The sequence below is a fragment of the Corylus avellana genome, chromosome 1 (genome assembly GCF_965113065.1).
Source record: "Corylus avellana chromosome 1, dhCorAvel1.hap1.2, whole genome shotgun sequence".
Taxonomy (NCBI): Eukaryota; Viridiplantae; Streptophyta; class Magnoliopsida; order Fagales; family Betulaceae; genus Corylus; species Corylus avellana.
In genome coordinates, this window is record NC_142490.1 from 22,328,564 (window position 1) to 22,353,168 (window position 24,605).

The window sequence follows — 24,605 nt, forward strand, 5'->3', positions numbered from 1 at the left end:
TTATGAATAAACCAATTAAGCGACCGTTTGGTATATCATAGAATCTGGTCTGCCATGAATACCATAACTGGTTTTAATCCATTGCAGTTTGGTAAATTTATAGAGTAGATTTAGAATCCTAATGAAATAATAAGCAATTGGCCTCAAGTAAATCAGATACTGCTTTGGTTATTTGGTTTCAAACATCATTTTGCAAACTAACAATATCTTATTTAAGATATCAACTAGTACTTCGTCATTTTTACATTAAGAAAAAAGCAAAAAGAGATTTGAAAATGTAAATATATATATATTTCCTTCTTCCCTGAAGAAGGTAATGCAATCATACACGCTGATCTCAATAGACCTTGACTGTATTCTTAATACTCCAGTTTCCCTATTCAAATCTCAACATATAGAACTTCCTAGTACTTCATTTATTTCAGGGATATTGGTTCTTGTCAACTGTCTGAGAGCTTCTCTCCCAGAACTTGAAGTGCAGAGCTCTGAGCTCCAGCATCTTCTCCACCTCCTCGATCGGGAGGCCCTTCGTTTCTGGGACGCATATCAAGACGAAGAACAGGGCTACAACAGAGATGACCCCAAACATCAGGAATGTCCAGGAAGTCCCAATTACTGTCGTTAAAGTCAGAAAAGACTGTGCAACAATGAGGTTTGAGATCCAGTTTGCTGTGGCAGCAATTCCTCCACAGATGCCTCGGTACCTTAAAGGATAGATCTCAGAGTTGACAATCCATGGAACGGTTCCCATTCCAGGAGAGAAGAATATGATGTAAAGTGCCAGGCCAACAAGTGCAAGCCATCCAGTTTTGCTTGGACATCCCCTGGTGTACCATAGTCTGTCTTGTCCATGGCACATATCCTTCACGGTGTCATTTGAGATCAAACACTCCCCTGGCAATAGCTGCAACACAATCAAAATGAATAAGGATAAGAACTTATGCAACTCATCAACAACTAGTATTTAATCAGCATTCTACTTTGTGAGGGGTAGAATTAGTTCTCTCTGTTTAGTTCAACGGGAAATTGTCAAATGATGTTTCTTATATAGTAGATGGAATCTAAGAGTATTAGCAGCAGCTTCTCAACCATTTTCCCTAAATATAGGAAATAAAACAACTTTTTGATTCTCTATAAAAAAAAACACTTCACAATAAATTTCCTTTCTTTTCCCTATATCAATTAACTACTATTTTTTACTCTTATCTTTATTATTATTTTTTTCTCTTTCTTCTTTTTCCCTATATCAATTAAATACTATTTCTTTTTATCATTGCAACCGGTTCCAACGCCCAGTAGAGAGAATTGTTGGGGACGCGTGAAGGAGAGAGGAAAGAGGAGAGAGAATGATTTGTTTATAATTTAATAAAGCATTGGGTATCTATCGTGTTTTTCAATGTATTGGGAAACATTGTAAAAATCCCTTGGTGTGGATTAAATATAGGGCTTCTGATGTGGGTGTCAGGGTGTGGGTGTGTTTTTTTTAAAATTTTTTTTTTTCCTAAACATAGGGAAGAGAATGACATATAGGGCATCTGTTGCTAGTACTCTAAGAGGTATAAATTTGGGGAAATGGATAGATTCCCAAGAAGAAAGACTCAACCACATGGATCTAGAATTCTAATGCACTATTACTGGAAATTTAAGTAAGACATGCATTTTAGAGGAATACATAAGAAAATCTGCATGTACCTTATTAGTACTTGCAGCACAGAACCCACATGATGGAGATGAAGCCTTCAAACACTTCATACAGCTCCAACCATTAGCATTTACAGCCGAACTGTAATCCGGGCAGGTGAAGTTTTTGAACTGAGATGTTGCAGTTGGCACAACTGATGGTGAATGAGTCGAAGTGTCATGAAATATCCCTGATAAAAGCCCAAGTGAAAGTATAACCCCACATAAACTGATAATTAGAAGTTTCTTCCTCCCAGTCCTATCAATAAAATAGATGCTGACAATGGAGCCAAGAGCATTGAGGCCAGAAGTAATGAGTGAGAGAAGGAGTGCAGTTTGATTAGATGCAATTCCAGCCAATTGAACTATGGTGGGGCTGTAGTACATGACTGTGTTAATGCCCACAAACTGCTGGAAAACCTGAAGGCCAACTCCAGCAATTAGTCCTCTCCTTACTGTTTTGGTTTTCAATAGTTCAACATAGGAAATCTTGCCAGAAGACCCTGTTGCCTCGATCTCGGCTTCAATTGATTCCTTCAGAGCATGGATCTCTTCTTCTACCTCATTCTCTGAGTATATTTTTCTTAATATGGTTTTTGCTTCTTCTTCGCGTCCCTGTCATTTTAAAAAATGGTCTTTAAGAACCTATGCATACAAGTTAGACTAGAAAAACACTAGCTTACAGGAGAAAGAGGGAAGAACCTTGCGGTATAGCCAACGGGGCGACTCTGGGAGAAGCAGCATTAACACAAACTGAATCAGAGCAGGAAGTCCTGCAACTCCAAGCATCCACCGCCATGTCCCAGGTGCCTAAACAGAAAATTACACAAGTTATCATCTTTTATTCATTTACATTACAAAAGTTACAAGCCAATAGAAATTCTAAGTAAACTTCTACATAGACATTGAATAAGCCTAGGGACTATCACATGTGAAGCATCTAATAGAAATTGAATGACTCTACTGCTTGTTCATTAAAGCGTATCGAAGTAAACCATACAAACCCTAAATTGCAATACTCCATACTCTACTGCTTGTTCATTTCTACCAAGAAAACTAAGGATTCATTCTCACTGCCACGTCATCTCGGTTGTATGACAGTCGTATATCAATCTACTAAATAAACTTACTCTTATCATTTATGAAACATAAAAACCGGCTGCAGGTGCAAAAAGAGCTGCAAGTACAAAAAAACTAAGGTTTGATTTTCATTGCCATGTCATCTTAGTTGTATGAGATTTGTACATCAATCTACTAAATAGACTTATTCTTATCATTTATGAAACATAAAAACCGACTGCAAGTGCAAAAGGAGCCGTTGAAATAACAAATGAGATTATCTAACACATACAATAACAAATAAAAAGGTCCATCAAAGTCGCCTACATTATGTCTTGGTATAACTACTGCTAGGGTTTTAAAATGCTACACAAAACTCAATGGATTGGTAAAATCTTCAACTACAGTAGCTTAATTACCTTGGTGAAGGCCAAGTTGATAAGGTATGAAAGGAACTGGCCTCCAGTTATAAGAAATCCATTGGTACTAACAAGGGCACCACGGATTTTAGCCGGGGAAGCTTCAGAAATGTACAAAGGTGAAGTCATCGACGCCATTCCAACACCCAGTCCAACAAAAACACGTCCAAAAATGAGAATGGGAGGGCCGTTGGCAGCAGCCATGATCACCGCTCCTACGAAGAAGAGGAAGTCTGCTATTAAGATTGTACTTCTTCTTCCAAAGCGGTCATTCAACCATCCACCAATTGCAGCTCCAACTATTGCTCCTGCTAATGCCATGCTCACTATCATCTCCTACACATGTATTGTCACCAAGCACAGTTAATATACATTCTACTTTTACTACAAAGATATCAATGAATGAATTAATTAACAAATAGCAACTAAATATTACTACACAAATATTGGAAAGTGATGCCTACTTTTTAAAATTTTGCTGAAATTGAAGTTCAAAGGGTATGTTTAGTAAGTGTTCGAAAATTTGATGTAAGTTGAGAAGTGTGTTCAGTGGGGGTTTAAAAGGTGTTGTCTATGGGTTCACCAATGAACAGGCGACCTTAGTTCTGTTAAGGTTGGCTGCACAATCATCTTTAACTTGTTGGGGTGGCCACTCAACCACTTGACTAGGATAGAGGTGGTTGTGCGGTCATCTCCTCTCTCCTTTGTTGGGAGTAGCCGTGTGGTTTGTAAGTAACAAATCAATCTCCATACTTGAAAAAAATAAACACGTGTTTTTCTAAAATATTCTTAAAGGAAGATGTGTGAAATTTTTTAAAGTGTGGTGTTTTTTTTTTGGAAAAGTGTTTTATGTTACCCTTTTTATTTTTTATTAATTTTAATTTTTTTAAAGTGTTTTGTTTGGTAACTATTTTCTGAAAGGTATGTATTTGTATTTGAAAAGAGAAATACTTTTCCAAACACCATTTATTAGTGATGAACAACATATTGTATTTATTTCAGATATCTTACTTTTATTGTATTTTTTGCCCTATTGAACCTATCTCCAAAGACTCCAATGGATTGGGATCCCTAACAATGGGCAAAAAAATTGCCCATGTAAAATTTCTCTAATCCTGGCCCTTCAATGCCATTTAAGGGTTACAAGCCGCCGCATATTTCACTAATAATAAAATATTATTTAATTTTTTTTTAAAAAATATAAAATAAAATAATAAAAAATATTGCGTGGCATTTTTGCCATGTTTTGCCATTTCCACCTCTGCTTGAGCCTTCGATTATGCAGATGCTCTCACAAAGAGCATTCCCGCTCCGGGAGGCTGCCGTACAACCAAAGAGTCTCCTGGCGTGACCATTCCGGCCTCACCGATGGCCTAGAACAAGGAGTAATTAATTAGTCCAAACCCTTTAAAGTCTAAACCCATTTGCCCAGATTTATGGGCCATGACAATGCTCTCATGGGGTGGCCGGAGCCACCACCAACCGGCCCTTAGGGGTGGCCGGTTGGGGGTGGAAGCAACAGTATGAGCCCACAATCTCAGACTATCTTTGATGTTAATCTCACTGCTCAAAGCAGGAATTCTCCAATTCATCAATGGATTCTCTGCCTTTCTCCTCTCAAAAAACCTCCCAAGCTTCAGAAAGATAAGGCCTTGAAATTGCAGACTCGTCAATTTCCTCTTCTTCCCCATCTTTCTTTCCGAATCTATGTAACCCAGGAAGGATTGAAGCCAAGCTTGAATTATTCCAATCTTCATCGTAGAAAACAAACCCCAGATCCATAAACCCTTTTAGCTCCTCAAATTAAGCTCTTGCTTTCGCTTCTTTCCCTTCTCATCTTCTTCTTGGATGACACTTCCAAATCTGTCGGCTTTGGTTGCTCTGCTTCTATTCTGTCACCTCTTTTCCTGAATGGATGGTGTGGAGTTTGGCCGGGATGAGGACCGAGACCGGAGACAGAGCAGCAGAGTTGAAGCTTGTTTTGGATGAAATCTCTGGTTTTGATGGACGGTTAATTTTTTTTTTGGGCACCCCATATTTTTTATTATATATATATATATATATATTAAATTTAAATAATATTTTATTATTAATAGAACACGTGGCGACTTGTAGGCCTTAGATAATATTAAAGGGCCAAGATTAGAGAAATTTTTTGATGGGCAATTTTTTGCCCGTTGCTGGGCATTCCAATCCATCTCGAACCCATTCAAGTTTCTAGGTTTCCTTTATAGAATTTTTAAATACTTAACACTCAAGTACCCATATTTGAATGACTCCATCACATCAACCTCCATCCCTTTTAAATCAACACGGAGATGCCATCTAGACCCGAAATCATTGAGAGAAAATGTTTTGCAGAAAATTCAAGTAGCGGAAAACTTTACAAAACCCTATTTTCCTTCTACACATTTTGAAAATATATTCGAAAGTTAAAAAACTCTCGATTAAGGATATCGAACTTTTAATTTATTTCAATTATCATATTTTGTTAAATCTTATCAAATTTTTCAAAATACCCCTATTTTTATTATAAAGAAAAAAAAAATTGTAACGATTGGGGCATTTATTTTTTTTATAAGAAAAAACATATTTTCAAGTTTCTTTTTATTAAAAAAAAAGGATATTTTAGACATTTTGACAATAATTAGCGAAAAATTATAACGGAATTGGGTAATAAAAAAAATTGAAAGTTTAATACCTTTAATTGATAGTTTTTAAATTTCGACAAGGAGGTTTTTTAAAGTTTTTCTTAAATTTTTTCTTTTTGAAAAAAAAAAGAAACCTGACATGAGATTTTCATGGAAATTGGGACCAATTTGGGGTTTGGTTGATGATTGGAAAACGAAAGAGGTGAGCGTTGCCTTATTGGATAAAGTGAAGACCGAAGACCACATATGTGTCATCGTGAGCCATGTTTCCGACGCGTGTCCAATCGGGACCCAAAAATACGGAAGTACACTTTTCAAATGATGTCGGATTAGTTGACTCCTATAGTCCTATTGCATAAGCAAGTCACGCTTGGAAAAGCAAAATCCTAATCAACACCAAACTCTAAATAAAATAATAAAATAATAAAATAAATCAGAAGACCATCCAATTTTAATATAGAATTTAGCAAATTTTTACTCAATTATTTAATTCTCATGAGATGAGATTTTAGGCATAAATAAAATATTCAACCACCACGCCTTACAAAGGGTGTTTTGGACAATTCCATATGTGAATAACTTGAGCTAATTTCAAGGATATGGGGTTTACTTAGAATAATAATAATCCGTAAAAAATTACTAGTAATTTGAACAACAAAAAATCTCATCTGAGACTTATATGCCTAAATAATTTTTAGATTGTCCCGCTATTTAGGCGCACAGATGAATCTCATATAAATTTTTTCATATCTAGCAATTTTCTTTTGGGTTTTTTGAACAAAACTACTTTTTATTTAAATATATTTCACAATAATTATTTTTTATCTTTCCTTATATAATTAAAATATTATTTTTTTTATAAAATACAAGTCTACCTTTCCTACAAAATTCTAACATGATTCCTTAAAATAAAAAAAATAAAAATAAAAAGAGAGAGAAGCAAGAAATATTTTGTATTAAAATAATAGATATGGAAATATTTAAAGATATTATTGTATTATTCTTTTAAATTTGTCATATATTAAATAAAGAGAGAGATTATAAGAAACTCTTACATGTCCCAAATTGCTAGGAAGATAAACAGGAGGAGAGATGCATTTGAGACAGTAAATTGGAGTGGATGGAGGGGGCATTATAGTCATTGAGGGGTCTCCAGAAACTGGATGATGATATTAACAAGAAGAAGATGAAAAATTGAGAGCCATAGATTATATATAAAACATGTTTGGCATCTGAGAATCTCACCTGTAAGTAAGTCTTTCTATCAACATCCTTGAAGTCATCTCTGATATAGAGAAGAGCTCCTGATATAACTCCTGCACATCACCACCCACCAACCCCAAAAAAAGGCTTAGAAACAGAGAGAGAAGGAAACAGAGAGAGAGAGAGAGAGAGAGAGAGAAGAAAGCAAGAAACCTGTGTCATAGCCAAAGAGAAGGCCACCAATCCCAGCGGAGAAAGCAAGGCGAAGAACATAAGGATTTTTCCATGCCAGGGAGAAGCAGTCTCTGAAAGCTGATGTATCAGCCACATGTATGCCACCCTCCATTTTTAGTTAAGCTTAAGACACAGAAAGAAAGGAAGAGGAGAGACAGAGAATACTCTGTTTGGGTGTTTTTTTTTTTCCCGAGAAAATAGAAGAGAAAGAGAGCATGTGAGTTTGAAAGGGGCAGACTGCAGAGGGAATAGTGTCTTTTGTGGGTGTGAGTGATATATATAGTCTACAGATATAATGATAGAGATTATATATATATATATATATATATATATAAGCCGAGTTTTGGCTTAGAGAGTAGCGGAGTGCGTAGAATTGTAACATGTGGCGTTTTAGATGTTAGCCTTTTAGTGAGATAATTAAAATATAGAAATTTTATTTGTAATGCATTGAATTGTCTAAATGAATAAAATAAAAGGTTTTTACATTTTCTCTTTCTCTCTCTTTATCTATTTTTTTTTATTATTTTTTTTTATCTTCTCTTACTTTATGTTTATATCTCAATGTGAGACAATTAAAACGTATAAGTTTTATTAGTAATATATTTAATTGTCTTAACGAAGAAAACAAAAGGTTCACAATTTTTTTTTTCTCTCTCTTTATTTTCCTTTTTATCTTCTTCCGTTTTCTCTTTATATTATTTGGAATGAATTTAATTGATACCTTAATGAAGAAAATAAAAGGTTCTCTTTATTTATTTATTAATTTTTTTATCTTCTCTTCCTATATGTTTATATCGAGATAATTAAAATGTATAAGTTTTATTTGTAATATATTTAACTGTCTTAATGAATAAAACAAAAAGGTTTACAAATTCTCTCTCTCCCTCTCTCTCTCTCTTTCTTTATTTTTCTTTTTATCTTCTCTTGCTTTCTCTTTATATTTTAATGTGAGACAATTAAAACGTAGGAGTTTTATTTAGAATGCATTTAATTATTTTAATGAAGAAAACAAAAAGTTTTCAAATTCTCTATTTTTCTCTGTTTATTTTTCTCTTTTCTTCTCTTACTTTTTATTTATATCTCATTGTTCATTTGTAAATTTCACACTCAATTCAGGAAAAAGACAAGAGAGAGAGAGAGGGAGAGAGAGTTTTTAATAGTTGTTTCTTAATGAAAAATTATATTACAGCTCTTTTGTTTCTGTTTTTTTTTTTTAATTTCGCTAGAACATTTATTTTTCATTATATTAGTATTGTCATTTTATATGTTTATTTTCGGTGCTTATGTTCTTCCATTTTTGTTTTTGTCCCCTATATTTTTTTTTTCTATTTTTTATTTTTTATTTTTTTTCTGTTTTTACTTTCTATTTATATCAAATTCCATAAAAAGACGAGAGAGAGAGAGATAATTTCCACTCTAAATTATACTACTTTTTTCTTTTTCTTTTTTAAATTTGTTTTGCTAGAATAGTTATTTTCAATTATATTAATATTTTTATATTTTTGTTTTTTTTTTTTTATCATTATTTCCGGTGCTTATGTTCTTCCATTTTTTGTTTTAGACCCTTATTTTTCTTTCTAATTTATATATTATTTTTTATTCAAATGATTAATTTTCTTTTGTAAATTTTACATTGAATTCAGGAAATATTAATAGTGAGAGAGTTTCCTTTTGTAGAAACTCAATTTTTTTAATATATTTCAATCTCAATTTTCTAATCGTAGATTTATTTTTATATTTTTATATTTTTTATCTTTTTTTTCCTATATGTCTTAAAATTAGTTTCTTTTACTTTTATATATGTGAAGGATGGTTAAAAAAAAAAAAACATTTATTTTTCATTATATTAGTATTTATATATTTTTTTATCTTTATTTTCGTGCTTATGCTTTTCCATTTTTGTTTTTGTCCCGTATTTTTTTTTTCTTCTTTTACTTTCTATTTATATCAATCAATTCTGGAAAAAGATAAGAGAGAGAGAGAGAGAGAGAGTTTCTATTTGTTGTTTCTTAATGAAAAATTATACTACCGTTATTTTCTTTCTTTATATTTTTTTTTCTTATATCAGTTCTGTTCAATTTTTCAATCATTGTTTTTCAATGAAAAATTATATGACAATTTTTTTTTTTTTTGCTAGAATAGTTATTTTCAATTATATTAATATTTTCATTTTTTTTTCGTTTTTTATCTTTATTTCTGGTGCTTATGTTCTTCCATTTTTTTTTTACCTTTTTTTTTTTTTTTTTTTTTTTTTTAATTTATATATTATTTTTTATTCAAATGATTACTTTTCTTTTGTAAATTTTACATTGAATTCAGGAAATAATAGTGAGAGGGTTTCTTTTCGTAGAAACTCAATTTTCCAATTGTATATTTTTTATATTTGAAAAAAAAAAAATCTGTTTGACAAAACCTTTTCTAATATTTATTGATTTCATTGGAACTGAGAAAAATATAGAAAAATAGTTTTTTTATTATTATATTAGTATTTTTCATTTGTTTATATCTTTTTTTTTGTCCTTAATTTATATTCTAATTTATATATTATTTTTCGTTCAAATTTTATTAATTTTATTTAATACAAGTTACAAATTTTGTTTTGTAAATTTAATTGACTTTTGTTGTTCATTTTTGTTTTTGGGTATTCCAATATTCTTGCCACTATTTTTTATCTCTTTCTTTTTTAAAAGAAAAATTAAACTACCAACATTCTTTTGTTTACAAAATTAGTAGACATAATTGTAATCATATATCAACATGCTCATTTATTTTAGAACACTTCTTTATTTTTTTTCAGTGGTATTATTTTTGGAATATAATAATTAATCAATCATTTTCTATAGTTGATTAATCTAGGTTTTTATTTTGAATTTTTTTTCCTTTATATTTCATTTTAAATTATATATATGGGAACAAATATTTAACACGTTTCAATTTATAAGAACTAAAATTTATGAATTTTTAAATTTATTAGATATGTGGGTTTATGCTATTAAGTAAAACTATGGTTTAAAATGATTTTATGAACATTTGTCAGTTTTGGTAGCTAATTTTTTAATTAAGAGAAGAAAATAAAATTTGTTGTTGATAATCCTTTAAAGACTTTTTGACTTAATTATATAAAAAAGAAAACCGGTGCGTAGCACGGGCTCTAAGCTAATATATAATGATAGTTAAGGTAGAAAGAGAAAGAGATGATGGAACAATGCAAGAAAGAGAGATGTTAGAACATTTTTTGACACGGCGAGCAATACTATGTACAAAACTTAACAATTCAATCTACTTGAGTCTGAGTACTCGTGTGAGTGAGAGATAGATGTTATGAGAATATGAGATTTATCATTTGTGAAGACCCTATTTCTAAACTGAAGAGTTGAGGTAAACTTGAATTATATCTTCTTATTTGAGTCGAATTGGGAGTTCTCAGAGCTAGAATTTGACTTGGGCTCTTACTCTAATTAAGACATTGAAAAAATAAATAAAAATTAAGACGTTGAATATGATTTATTTACTTTGATTCTCTTAATAGAACCTCATTAATAGTTCTGTGAACTTGTCATTGGCCCTGAGGCCCAAAATTCGATAGGCTTATAGTGCGAATTTATTCTCAACAAGAGAGATGAAAAAAAAAAATGAAAATCAAAGTTTTAATTCAGGGTGATGATAATAGAGAAGTGCTAGGAAACCAAACAAATAAACTCAGAAAAATTTTCAAACTTACGTGTTCGTTGAAATTGGAACACATGTCAATTAAAATTAGACCAACTAAGACATCGAATGCAAAAGAAAAAAAGAAAAAGAAAATTTAATTTTCATATTCCTAGGGAATCAATTATCTGACAAATTAGCATACCATATATATATTTGTTCAATTTAATGAGTTTTGTAGATGGATTAGACTTAACAATTAAGTTTAGTTTAAATAATTTTTAATAATTTCCTTGAAAAATGTGTGTGTCAGCTAATACTTTGTTAAAATAACTCAGTGGGTTTAATCATGATCTTCTTCTTAACCCTAGAATTGTAGGAAAATATTCCTCCATTAATTAGTTCAAACTAAAATTATGAGGTTGTTTTAAAGTTTCAAATCCATAATAATAATAATAATAACAATAATAAATAAATAAATAAATTTGTACCAACCAGAATCCGAAAATTGCTGAGGCATGAAATACATTTTTAGGAAAAATGGCAGAAAAGCTTGACTATTTGGGGGCACAACAGTGAGCCCCAAAGTGGATAAGCTTTGTCTGGTAGGAATTAATTGCTTTATTTATTTATTTATTTTTTTCAAGTGACATAATAACAAGATTGAATGAGCATTGATGAAAATTCCTGTCAAGGCTCTCATGAAAGCCATGAAGGATTTATGTCCATCTTAGGAGGATTAGAATTCCCCTCTTTCAGGAATAAAAAAAATAAAAAAAATTAGAGACAATATAGAAATTTTGGGATAAAATTGGACGAATTGCAAAAATTTAAAAGTTTGGGAGGTACATTACAAAAATTGAAACATTGAAGGTCGAATTGAAAATTACCCCAAACTTAAGGGGTAAAGTGTCATTTTTCTAGGAATAATCAAGATAAATTTTGATGTAGCGATCCGTCTTCTTTATTGTGTTGGCGCTGCTGTTCTTAGCGGCTGTAACGGGATTATATTGGATGTTTGCACAAAAAGTTGTCTCTTGTTGGGGCCTTTGTGGGGGAGGCTTAAGCCGCCCACCTTCCCGTCAGTTTTCCCAACTCACATGGCTATCAATTTATCTAGAGATTGGTTGTGTGCTTCCATCATCTCTGACACTCATCAGCATTTACTTATCTTTGAAAAGTTGAATGCTTTGAAGATTTCAAGATATGTCATTTCTCGTGCACACCTAATTGTAAAATTAACCGCTTCCCATTATGTGTTTAAAAGTATTACCATGCATTGGCATTTATTTCTTTTATTAGAATTAGGAGAGAGAGAGAAAAAAAAAGAAAAAGAAAAAGAAAAGGCCCTTTGTAATCCTTGATTGATGGAATTCATGAAAATTATCAGCATCCTTTTCTATAAGAAATTTATAAACTCTATTTTTTTTTTTTTTTAAATGGCAGAATTTAAAGCAGTAGATTTTTAGATTCTAACGATCTAAACATTGTTATTTATAAGATGATAATATTTTAAAATTAAGAAATTAGAGTGTTATAGTAAATATAGCCATGATAGTGGTGATATTGTTTCAAAGTATATGATAATAATGATGTGATAGTGGTGATATTACTAAATGGATTGGTGCTAAGATAATAATGATGTTGGTAACAATGTATATAGAAATAATGGTGGCATTTTTAGTATAATTTGTAAAATGACATATTTCTTATAGAACTTGAACCTAGGATTTAGATTTTGATCATAGGTTATATAAAACTTTGTAAAAGAAAAAGAAAAAGAAAATATTATATATAACTTTGATCTCATGGCTTCTTTGGTTGTCACACCGTCTTTTGGTTAATTCTGGGCTATTGAATGAGTTGTCCACTAATTTTTCGTTTAATTATGTTGTAAACCCCTTTTTCCTAGTTGATTAAAAAAAAAATACAAAATTAGTCATTGTGGTTTACCTGATTTACAATTAGTTCTATGTGGTATCAAAATAAACTCAAAAGTCTCTAAAGTATGCCAAAAAAAACAATTTAGTCTCTACAGTCAAATTTCATCCACTAATTTAATAAATTCCGTTAGTTCACCATTGACCTAAAGATGACAAGTATCACAATTTTATTGACTTTAACGTTTCACGCTATATTAAGTCAATGGACGAAATTTGACTGTAGGGATTAAATTATTTTTTTTGGCATACCTCGCAGACATTTGAGTTCATTTTGATACCATATGGAGTTAATTACAAATCAGGTAAACAACATGAACTGATTTTACTTTTTTTCCTAAAAAAAAAGAAGAAATTAATCTCATGACTTATTTATCCCATTAATCATCAAGACAATAATGACATGCCAAATTTAATCCATATCATATTTAACACTTTTGTTTGAAATTTGCAAAGGCACGTTGAGACACTTTGTTGTGTGATTATTCAAATAAAAGATTAGTGCAAGGAAGAAGATAATGATGATAGACCACTTTGTTGTGTGATTATTCTAAAAGTTTAAGTTAATAAGAAATAATAAATTTAATTATTTAATTAATATTTTTTTTTTAAATTATTTATTTATATAATTCTGTTTATTTATATATTTTGTCTTGCCAAAAAAAAAAGGCTAATTGAATTAAATTGTTATTAATATCTTAATATGGAATTAACTTTTGTTTCTCTTATCCTAATTGAATAAAAATGACTTGTTTGTTTGAACCTGTTCTAAAAGTCCATTGTATCCTTACAGTCACATCACAACTTATATAAAAAATTCATTTTGAAAATTAAGCTTTAAGTAAAAAGATGATTTGTTATTTTCATCATACAAGGACAGAAAAGAAAAAAACAGAAAAAAGGAAAAGGAAAGAAGTGTTGTAACTTGCATATAAAGATTTTTTCCCGATTTACTTTGCAAAAGTGCAAGTAGCATGGACCCCTCTCATATTGCTTTGATCATCCTTTTGGTCCAGACTGCGACCCGGCTCAACATGGACAGATCCATATATATATATGAGCTTAATGGGTAGATACATGACAAGGGCAATCTCATCTAACTCGAACGTTATTTTGATTAGTCAATGTTGTGCACCGTACTAGCATTGGCCTCGAGCCGCCTTTCAAATTTTCAATGAAAAAATTTGTTTGCAAAAGAGGTAAAAGGCATTAGATGCCGTCGATCTTAGAGTGTTGGAGGGACTTTGATGTCCAAGTCAGTTTGGGTGTGATGGAGAGCTCTATAGTGAGGTTAGAGTACTATTATTGATAGACTATGTAGGTTAGGTTGAGATTTTGTGTACCTTAGGCCTTATATACCGGCATATAGAACATTTTAGAGCTTTCTAGTGTCTGCCGGAAGAGTTATAGTGTCTCGAATCGGGTCTAGATGAGTGTTCTTTGGGTTGTTAATTACTTTGATCGCATAGCGGCTTAGGCCCGTTGGGTCATAGATTGGCTATGCTTGATCTGGGGTGTGAGCCTTCTTTTTTGTTGGTATTTTCTAGGTCCTCCAAGATTCCCCAAATTTCCTTGGATGATTAGTAAATTCATCCATAGAAATTTTGAGATGTGTGTTCTTGAGCCTGCAGTTGGGTCTTCCGTGGATTTTCTAGTGGCGAAGTATCCGGGTCCTCCAGTCAAGATATTAAAATATGATTCAAAAAAATTACATCGATTGGGTTCAACAAAACGCTAAAACATTTTGTGAGTTGCTACAGTGTTGACCAAAGTTCACTCAACAATTATGAAAAATAAAAAATAAAAAAAAAATTCTAACGTTCTCTATTCTTTCAAAGAAAGAATAAAGAAATCTTTAAAAATAAAAATTTAAATAGAATAGTAAAAATAAATAACTAAAATGAAAAGCCGAATATAATTGATTTGGAAAAGTGGTAACTAAAATAGATAAATGTAATTTGTTTTAACTAAAATAGAATGTAAATTTAATGAACTGAATGTGAATGCTTTAAAGCTCTGTTCAATTACATTACTTTAAAATACCATAACAAAAAATTCAAAACTTTTTGTACTTTTTAACAGGGACAAAACCAGAATTTCTTATCTGTGGAGTCAAAGTATGAACGAGAGTGGTTAACCTTATCTTTGATAGAGCCAAGCCTAACTTCAAGCCTATATATATATTGGAATAGTTCGGTCATTGCCTTATATCAGATCAAATTACTTCTTCAAACAAACCACAAAAATTCATTTTGAAAAGGTTTACCAAACACCACCGTCCTAATTAGATAAATCGTCCAGTTGTCAAGCTGCAATTAGCTGAGGTAATAGTCAACCTTTTGAGTGGTGAAGGGTCCTTGATAGTAATCAAGTAGGAAACTACCATTAACAAGAATCTTGAAAATGGTTGTTTTCTTGTTCTTGAAGCTAGGGAAGATGAGAACATGTGCAGTCTAATGTGAAAACTATATATTATGTTAACAAAAATAAAAATATTCAACGAAATATTTCCCCTTACACCAACATTTTTAAATGTCCATCTCTCAACATTTTTTTTTCTTTTATTTTATTATATTTTATTTTTTAAAAAGAGGAATACACCGAATTTATATATGTCACACAAACAAAAATATTAAGAGATGAACACTTGAAAATACTGAGCAGCATTTCTCATTTTATAATTAATCATTGCTACTAAATACAATTTCTTAAAGATAGGTTTGCTGCTCAGCTTAAAAAGATAGGTTAAAAATCATCTTAATCATAATTTATGTAGCAAAGCTCTCTCAAATTTGGATCATCTTGAATTCAAATGAATCGGAGGGAATCTATTGGTTTTATTTAAATGACAAAATTATCCAAAAAAAATATGAAAATACAATTTTACCCTTATAAATATAACCGACTTGAAATTGGAGAGTATCCTTGCCTAGCTTTCTCAATGAGGACTGATTGGTCCAAATTCAATGCTAATTTATGAAATTAGGATGCCAAATGGCATCTCTTGATTGGTAGCCAAAAGATGGTCAAAATGGGAGTGTATATTATTTGAGGGCCCAACCATATATTGATGTTGATGGAGGAAAGTGGCAAGTGGAATCTAGAGCAAAGCTCTCACCCTCTCACATCGATTCCCTGCAGGTTTCATCTTTTTTTAAAGTAGCTGGAAAGTTCTAGCATCAGAAAATGACCTTTATATTGTCCAATTGCAACCTATTTTCATCCCAAAAGACCATGTGGTCTATCCTGTTGGGGGAAAAAGAAAAAAGAAAAAAGCATAAGACCATTCGACTATATATGACCTTTTTCTTAAAATTATTTATTTTTTCATGGAGATCTAGTAAGGAAAATATACAATTACAATGCTATTATAGAATCAGTTTGAAGCGGCCCATCTAGCTAAGTTGTAAGTGCAAAGATTAGGGCTATGTGAATTTTGAAGGCCGACCAACTTTGACAGGAGGTTAGTTGTCCAAGGATATCTAAGACTAATGGTGCAATCTTCCAATAGGAAGTCATTGAACTATGTTGAATGACAGGATTAGGATATACTGAAATTCTTAGGAAATTTAGAATTCAAGCTGTTCATTTTTATCCAATGATCATTGTTTTGCCATGTGTCCCACTACTAATAAGATAATAAATATTTATTATTTTATTAGTAATAGGACACGTGGTAGAACAATGACGCTTGGATGGAAAATAGACGGCTGAGATTTGAAATTTCCTTAAGAATTTCAGTGGATCCAGATCTTGAATAACAAGGATCATTGTTAAGGAGCAACCTTCTCGGATGACGCGACTATCAATTTTAAGGTCTCGAGTCGAGCTGTGGAAACGACTAGTAGTGACGCTAAAGCTTCACCCATTTTGGGTCGGAATGGGGGATGATCCTAGTGCTACCAAAAATGATGGAGCCTTCTAACTTTGAATCTACAATTGCATTAAAAAAAAAACTAATTAATTTTTACTGTTACATAATCTCAATTGTATGACAATCTTGTGTTTCTCAAAAGATTTGAAAAGCCAAAAGCCCCACCAAGAGAAATAGGAAAAATTTATTACCAAAAAAAAACAAAAAACGAAAACTATAGCCTTGTGCCACTCAGAAATCAGGTAACATATCCTTTTCTGTTAAATTACATAGCCGGGTCAAAGTTGCCAACTAGTGCCTCCAAAACGGGTTGACTGTCTAAGTAGTCAAATATTATGTAATTGATTAAGAAATAATTTTCTCATCCACTCTTTTATTTTATTTTATTTATTTATTTTTTTTCAATTTTGGCCAATATTTCTATCCCATCCTACTAAGCAATATAGTCCCAAAGTATTGCACATGAAAAATGGAGTTGATAAAACGAAGTGGATGAGGACAAATTGAAGTTCTTAAAATGTTTTGCATTATTTTATAATATTAGAAGAGGAAATAATAATAAATTTTTAAATGCTTCTAAAATTGAAAATGACAGAGTTTTCTTTCAAACTGGGTTAGAAGAATTTCTTTTAACCTGGTCTATAAAATTGATATGTGTTTTTTTTTTTAATAATATGTGAGATGTATATGAATTTTTAATAAAATTTATTCCAGCTTTATCCCTACTATTAAAAAAGTATGTGCTTTTCACATAATCAAAGAACACGTGTCACTTTTATAAATTAAGTTAAAAAAAATTCCTTCAACTTAATTTAAAATAAAACTCTATCCAATTAAATAATACTAGCTGAGATGGACTCAACTACTTGGATACGTAAGTAATAGATATTTCAGCACATGAAGGCGGCTAAAGAAGGAATTAAATTAAAGCACTTTCTTTTGCAGAGAAAAAGATGAGGATTGAGGACCACTATCCCCATTAACTTTTGTGGCAATCTCACGATTTACTTGCATTATTTCATGTCCTCTCTCTTTTCAATCTTGATTCCATTTCCAATTTAAGCTTTTTAGCCTACTAATTAGAAAAATCCCAATCACTAATCCTTATTACAACTATTTACAGGAAAGTAAATATTCTCTGGAAAGGAATTCACATTTCATACGCAAGGGAGTTGAGAGAGAATCTACATTCCCTTGGATATTTGAATTCTGAGTAATGCTATATAATACATAATCTTTGTATTCTCGTTTTATCCCACCAAAATTGACGTTGGGCGGTCGCCCATAGCATATGGTGTGTGGAAAGAGTAATGTTATATATCATTTCATTATCCCATTCCCATCTCCTAGAGCTCGTGTACGTGGGGTAGTCTTCATAATATTTGGTGTGTGGAGATTGATTTTTCGATTGAGAGGACCACATGACATTAGTTTTTGGGAGATGCGTGGGGTCCGGATAATGGGATGATAAATAAAATTTATTAGCACATAAATGAGTTTTTTTGTTCGAAGGATCATGCTATATATTAACTTTAGGGATAAAATGGGATACAAGGGTGATGTATAATATTATTCATGAATTAAACACTAGAAATTTTCAAATTACAACTTTAAATAAAATCACACTTCAAAAACCATTCATTTAAGGGTCCGTTTGAATTCGTGATTTCAAAGCGCACAATTTGACCTTTAAAAATTGTAGTTTAGTATTTAAAATCTGGTATTTTAAAAAACGCACCTCCTTGCCTACGATTTGAAAACATAAATTTTTCTACATTTTTAAATCCCTTTTTTTTTTTAAACGCTCATAATCGATATATTTTCAATGATTTGATTTAAAGTTTCACTTTTGATCTGCGAAATTACAGTATTGAACGCACTCTAAGTGTAGCACTAAATTCAACCAAAGTGCAAATAATGATATCCGTCACATCAATTTTGAGTGGAAAGAAAGGAAGAAGAAGAAAACTTTAATAATACATGTGGTCAGTTGGATGCATTATTAAACTTGAATAATACTTTTCCATTTTTTTCAAACGTGTTAAGCATTTAGGAATTTTCATTGGGAAAACCTGCTATGCGGTCTGTCTGCAAAAGCTAAGTTTTGCAGCAACCAATAGAAGAGCTACACCTATGCTAGATACAATTAATATAATAGGAGCAAAAACACTGGAATAAAAACACTTAATATAACCATTTTTTTTTATCTTATTCATCCCTAACACAACCTAAAGACACGCCCCTGCCCTTCTTCCTTCTTTCTCCCTTCTTCCTTCTCTTCCTCATTCTTTGCCGAACCAGAGAACCAAAGGAAACCCATTGAGGTTGAGGCTTGATTTTTGTTTCTATGCTTCTTCTTCCCCGAAACACACATCAAACATTTTTTTTCCTCTTCTTCTCTTTCTCTCCCATTCATCTTTTTTTCCTCTTCTTCGCTGGACCCGAATCCCGCGCCGGTTGGCGATAACACCAGCTGTCCCGCCAATCCCCCGCAGGTCTCGCAATCCATCCTCACGGTTCGCCGAACCATGCTCTTGATCGCCGGAAACAGAAGATGTCAAGAGTATGAAAACAGAGGAGGAAAATGCAAAAATGCAGTTGCTAACAGAAGATACTCAGTCATATTCATTGGCTTTGGAGTGTGGCTGTTTTACTGAAAACCAGACAAACCAGTCTTGCTGGGCGTTCGCCAGACCCACGGCCCCGTGGGTCTGGCTAGACCCATTCATGTGCGCCGCAAATTCGAAACCCATGAACGAAAATTCCAGAGAGGGAGAGACGTTTTTTTTTTAAAGAAATGTTCAAATGAAAAAGGTTGGAATGGTGTTTCAGAAAGAGATGTACTCATCTACAGAAAGGGAGGGAGAGACGTTCCGACGAAAGAGATGGTGTTTCAGAGAGAAGAGGAAGAGAACAGGAAGAGTATTTTCGATTTATTAAAGAGACAGAAGAATTTATTAGGTGTTTCAGTTATATTATGTATTTGTGCAATAAGGTGACGTGTCAATCAACCATTGGGTGCTGCAAAAGGTTGGAAATGCAGACCGACCGCGTAGTAGGGGCTCCCATTTTCATTTGGTCGCATAGAGTACTTTTGTTGATAATAATAATAATAATAATAATTAAAAAAAACATTTTGACAGCTGTGGGATTTGAACCCACGCCCTTTCGGACCAGAGCCTAAATCTGGCGCCTTAGACCACTCGGCCAAACTGTCAGATACATGTTATGGTAGCTCGTGTTTAAATAAATAACAGTTAAATATTCTATTTGTCGAAAGTTTGTACGTGCTTTAAAGGCCGTCTTACACGTTTGTTGAATAATAGTATTTTACGTACTGCAGATGTTTTACATGTGTTTTTTTTTTTAAAAAAAAAAAATTTATTTATAAATAATTTCGTTAAAAATATTTTCCGACCAAACAAACAGAGCTTTAGAAGGGTTTAAATTCGGGTCTTAAATTTGTAGAATGGAAAACTACATTGTGAAAGACAAAATCCCATACAGTATAAGTATTCTATTTTATTTTTCCTTTGGGACAAATCCTAAGCTAAAAAAATGTCACTGTCGACGTAATGCTATACTTGATACCCATTTTATTATATTCATTTTACACGGTTAAAGTAGTATGAGTTGAATAAAGATAAATATAAAAAAATATAAAAAAAAAGGAAACAAAAAGCAGAAGATTTTTAAGTGATTATTCAACCGGTGCTATGATTGTCGGTACGAAATGAGCGTAAAGAATAGATTTATTCATTTTAAGATCCGCTTTGGATGTTTGAACGTGCAAATGCAATGTGTTTTCGAAACCTGTCCTTGTCCTTGATCAACCCCACTTATAGGCAGATGATAGAGAAAATTAACATGTAATATGGGCAAGATATTTGAGCATAGTTTGAGATTAAAAGATTAATACTCCATTTTGACTCTTGGGATGTAGCTTAGGACAAACACAATAAGTCTATAGCTTGTTAGAAGTAGGGACAATTGGAAAATTGTCCTTAATGATCACTTATCAGCGATGACTTTTTGTGATTGTTGCTAATACTACAAAAATAGCAGTATTAGGAATGACATGCTGTCTCGCATGCCTAACTTTCAATGATGATGGAGAATATTATCAGCGACGATTTTTGTTATTGCTACTATTGTGATCATATCATTGATGAACATACTCGACGGGATCTAACCGTGACAACATTTCGTTTCCAAAGACCAAATTTTTAGATGTGAAATCACACAATCTAACATTTTTGATGATTTCCAATTGCTTTAAACATTTGGCTTTGAGTTTGATAATGTTAATTTGTGATTTTTTTTGCCAACCTTGAAACGCTTTTGAATAAGGGCAATATGATACCCCACGTGGCTAGAATAAGGGCAACATTTTCTGAGAACCCAAACGTGGTGTGAATATTAGATGGAAGACTTGGTGCAATATGATACCCCACATGGCATGAATAATTAAAGTGTCACTTTTTCCATCACACTTTCAGTAAAGCCAACCCATTCATCTTGTACAAATTGACTTGTGGGTATCATTAAATTATTCTTACATTTTATAGTCTTTAAGGGGTAGTTCAATTAGTTGGAGACCATGCTTCATGAAGTTGAAGTTATTAGTTCGAATTCCTCCCTCTTTATGTTGTATGGACATATCCAAAAAAAAAAAAAAAAAAATTCTTACATTTTATAGGGCTCCGTTTGGGGATCAACCCAAACATTTCTCCAAATATTTAACTTCAAAACATTTTATAAGACTCCATCCTGCAATCAGCTCTCTACAAAATATAATTTTTTTACTTTTTCTTACAAAAAATTTAAAACTTTTTTATACTTTATATCACATCGATCACTTCTTATTATTATTTGAAAAAAAAAAAAAAAATCCACTATACAATCATTTACCAAACGAACAGGGCGAAGACTTGTCTTTTGTTCCATTTTATGTTTTCATAGTCAGCTTACCCTCCTACTCTCCCATCAAATCTGTCATCTTCTTCTATAATAACACCTTTCATATTTCTTATCATTTCATTATGATTAAATATCTTTCATATTTCTTATCATCTCATTATGATTAGATATTTTTAGAACGTAATTTGTCCCTTTTGTAAGTGCTAAGGATATATGACAAAGATAGTTCTCAAGATACAATGAAGCCCAAATGTTACTCTAGAATAACGTACACTTTCTAAAGTAATAAGAAATCACCCATACGAAGAGTTACACAAAAAAAATTAGTAGGAGACAAGAAAAAAAGCCATTGGCTTGTATATCCTTTGCATATGACCAAATAATCATATTTATAAGGAGAAACTTCATTGAAGACCTTCGAACTTTCACCCGTTTTGAAATATCCCCCATAAACTTCAAAATCTCTCAATTTAGTCCCCTGAACTTTCAATTGCTCTCAAGTTGGACCCCTTCGTCAATTTTAGCCGTTAAAAATACAAAAAAGACCAGAATATCCCTGATTTTTGTTTTTTAAAAAATAAAAAAACGTTTTGGAAGTTAGAATTTTATACAAAAGTCAGGGGTATAAACGTCATGTAACGTTTAAAATTTGACAAAGGGGTCCAAATTGAGAGCAATTGAAAGTTCAGGGGACTAAATTGAGAGATTTTGAAGTTTAGGGAGATATTTCAAAATAGGTGAAAGTTCGGGGGTCTTCAGTGAAGTTTCCTCTATTTATAATCATTTTGGACAATCCAATGGTCAAAATTGTAAACATCTTCAATAGCATAATAGTCTCTCTTGTAACTACAAAAACCTTAAATAGCAAATCAAACTATTTTGTAACCATCAAATCTTTATCTCTTTTGTAACTTTCAAATCCTTAAATAAAATATATTTTATATTTATTTATTTATTTATATTAAATAAATCCAACATATAGCTAGGCCTATAACTTAAAGGGAGTGTTGAGGAGTATGAGAGATACACATGCAATAGAGGAAATGAAATAATATATAAATCCTGGAAGAACTAGTTTCGTATATTGCAATCCCTCTACCTTGTATTGCTATTTTTATTTGATTTCAAAACAGAAGAAATATATATATATATATATATATATATATCAAACAACGTTAAATGCTTGTCTCTTGATTCTATTGCTTTTCTTCTACTTTGCTATTTCAAAAACATAATAAATACAAACATGCATGATATAATGTGTAAATAATAAAATATCAAACATACAAATTTAAAACAAAGGCTTCTTGTAAAGTGTTCTCCAAAAATTGCAAAAATTAATGGGCTAGAAAATAAATTAGGCCCTAATAACAGCAATATCGTATCTTAATGGATTTGCTCTTTACGTGTTTGTTTCATGGAAATTAACCTTGATCCCAAGCTCTACTCCATTTAATTCGTCTTTTTTGGGCTTGAACCCGGTTGGTATTCACTACCCACAGCCCAAAAGTGTTGCCTCTTTTGTGATCACTTTCTTATTTTTATGACAAACCCGTCACTTTGTGTACCCACTCCGGACCGGCGTAAGGCGTCCCCCACATGGATCAGGCTAGACTTGAATTCGCTATGAGCAGGGTCTCAAGGAATTGTTTGCACTCGGGAGAATTCAAACATTAAACCTGATGGGTGCTACCAAGTCCAAAGCTTTCACCATTTGGGCCACTTCCTTGGGCTTAATCACTTTCTTATTAGGAATTGTCTAATTTATATTATCACCCCCTCCCTATTGTACTTCTTTTTTTTTTTTTTTTTTTTTTTTCACTTTTATTATTATTATTATTTTTCAATGGCTTCCATATCTAATCTTGATGTAGTTCTTTTGCTTTGCTCACTTGACAGATTCATATCAAAGTAGTCTGGCCTTCTTCTCTTTTGATGATTTCTTTCACAAGTTTTCGCAAATGGGTTTGTCTTGAAAGAATGTAGGAAATATAACTTTTGGTTCAAAACTTAGGCAGTCAAGATTGCTGATGAAACAAGAAGAGGGAGATTATTAGATCACCATTTATTTTAAAAACTTAAGCCGATTAAATTAATTATTTAATTAATACTTTAGAATTTTCTATCACGTGTTGGATACAAATTTTTCTTTTTAATAGGTGAGGCTAAACATGTAAATTATTTTTTTAATCTCAAAGCCTGGAAAGCATTTCCTCCCAAACCCATCCCTATGCCACTTCAAAGTAAACTTTGACACTGCTATCCGGATATTTCACTCTGCCTTTGCTGCAATTGGCAAAAACTCTTTTGGGTCTATCATTTTTGCCTGGTTGTGGGCAGTAAAATCAGCAAAATCTGGGGCCACCCCAAAATGTGAGTGGGTGGTCGCACTACCTCTGACCTCTTCTGTGGGTGGCCGACCACCCCAATGGGTGGTCAAGCCACCTATTTTATTTTTCATATATATATTTTTATTTTGTTTTAAGTTTAAAATAAAATAAAAAATTTATATGGGTATTTTGAAAAAATGTATTCAATTCCTTAAAGAAAAATTACTGAGTGGCTTAGCTAATTCTGTATATATGAGATTAGTAGTCCCATGAGAATAAACTATTCGCAGAAATAGTGTGTAACCAAATAAAGAAATAGTTATACCGTAGGATTAGCTATTCATTTCCAAGGGTATATTCCGCTAACCAAACAAGGCCTTAGTCTCCAAAAACCCTATCTCACAGCAAATTGGAGAAATGCCCCCCATTATATTTGATACTCTTGCTCTACTAATTAGCTATTTTGATAGTTGGACTGCCACGGCCAAGATCGATAGGTGTGCGAATCAACGTGCTCACAAGTTCATAGCTCAATGACCGCCACCACCCGCTCCACCGGCAGCTTTCCTACATATTTATATCCATTAATGCTAGATCTCCCACTTGTTAATGACAAAGACATATCCCTCTTGGTAGAGTTTTTGTGT

General features: G+C 32.1%; 1 protein-coding gene, 1 non-coding gene and 1 pseudogene across 3 annotated transcripts; all 3 read right to left on the reverse strand.

The window, feature by feature from the left end:
- Window positions 1–266: 266 nt before the first annotated feature.
- Window positions 267–7,457, reverse strand: INT2 (inositol transporter 2). 2 transcript variants are annotated; one of them, XM_059582145.2, is made up of 6 exons: window positions 7,226–7,457; window positions 7,055–7,125; window positions 3,159–3,494; window positions 2,383–2,490; window positions 1,693–2,295; window positions 267–904 (listed from the first exon to the last, which is right to left on the reverse strand). In XM_059582145.2, the coding sequence occupies exons 1-6, from the start codon at window positions 7,356–7,358 to the stop codon at window positions 422–424; spliced, it is 1,734 nt and encodes a 577-aa protein (XP_059438128.2). In that variant the 5' UTR covers window positions 7,359–7,457; the 3' UTR covers window positions 267–421. The 2 variants fall into 2 exon arrangements, with proteins under 2 accessions (XP_059438128.2, XP_059438129.2); XM_059582146.2 differs by lacking the exon at window positions 7,226–7,457 and adding an exon at window positions 6,865–6,968 and having other exon boundaries at window positions 7,055–7,102.
- LOC148588122 (uncharacterized) lies at window positions 4,390–5,177 on the reverse strand (annotated as a pseudogene).
- Window positions 7,458–19,845: 12,388 nt separating the features above from the next.
- TRNAL-UAG (transfer RNA leucine (anticodon UAG)) lies at window positions 19,846–19,925 on the reverse strand. Its single transcript has one exon. It is a non-coding gene; the product is annotated as a tRNA-Leu (tRNA).
- Window positions 19,926–24,605: the final 4,680 nt, after the last annotated feature.

What these genes read in the sequence shown, in the direction of transcription:
- INT2 (XM_059582145.2), bottom strand. Translation starts at nt 7,358, where the DNA reads ATGGAGGGTGGCATACATGTGGCTGATACATCAGCTTTCAGAGACTGC. An exon ending in ATAGAAAGACTTACTTACAG is followed by an intron (nt 3,495 to 7,054) that starts GTGAGATTCTCA and finishes ATACATGTGTAG; the next exon opens with GAGATGATAGTGAGCATGGC. An exon ending in TCAACTTGGCCTTCACCAAG is followed by an intron (nt 2,491 to 3,158) that starts GTAATTAAGCTA and finishes TTTTCTGTTTAG; the next exon opens with GCACCTGGGACATGGCGGTG.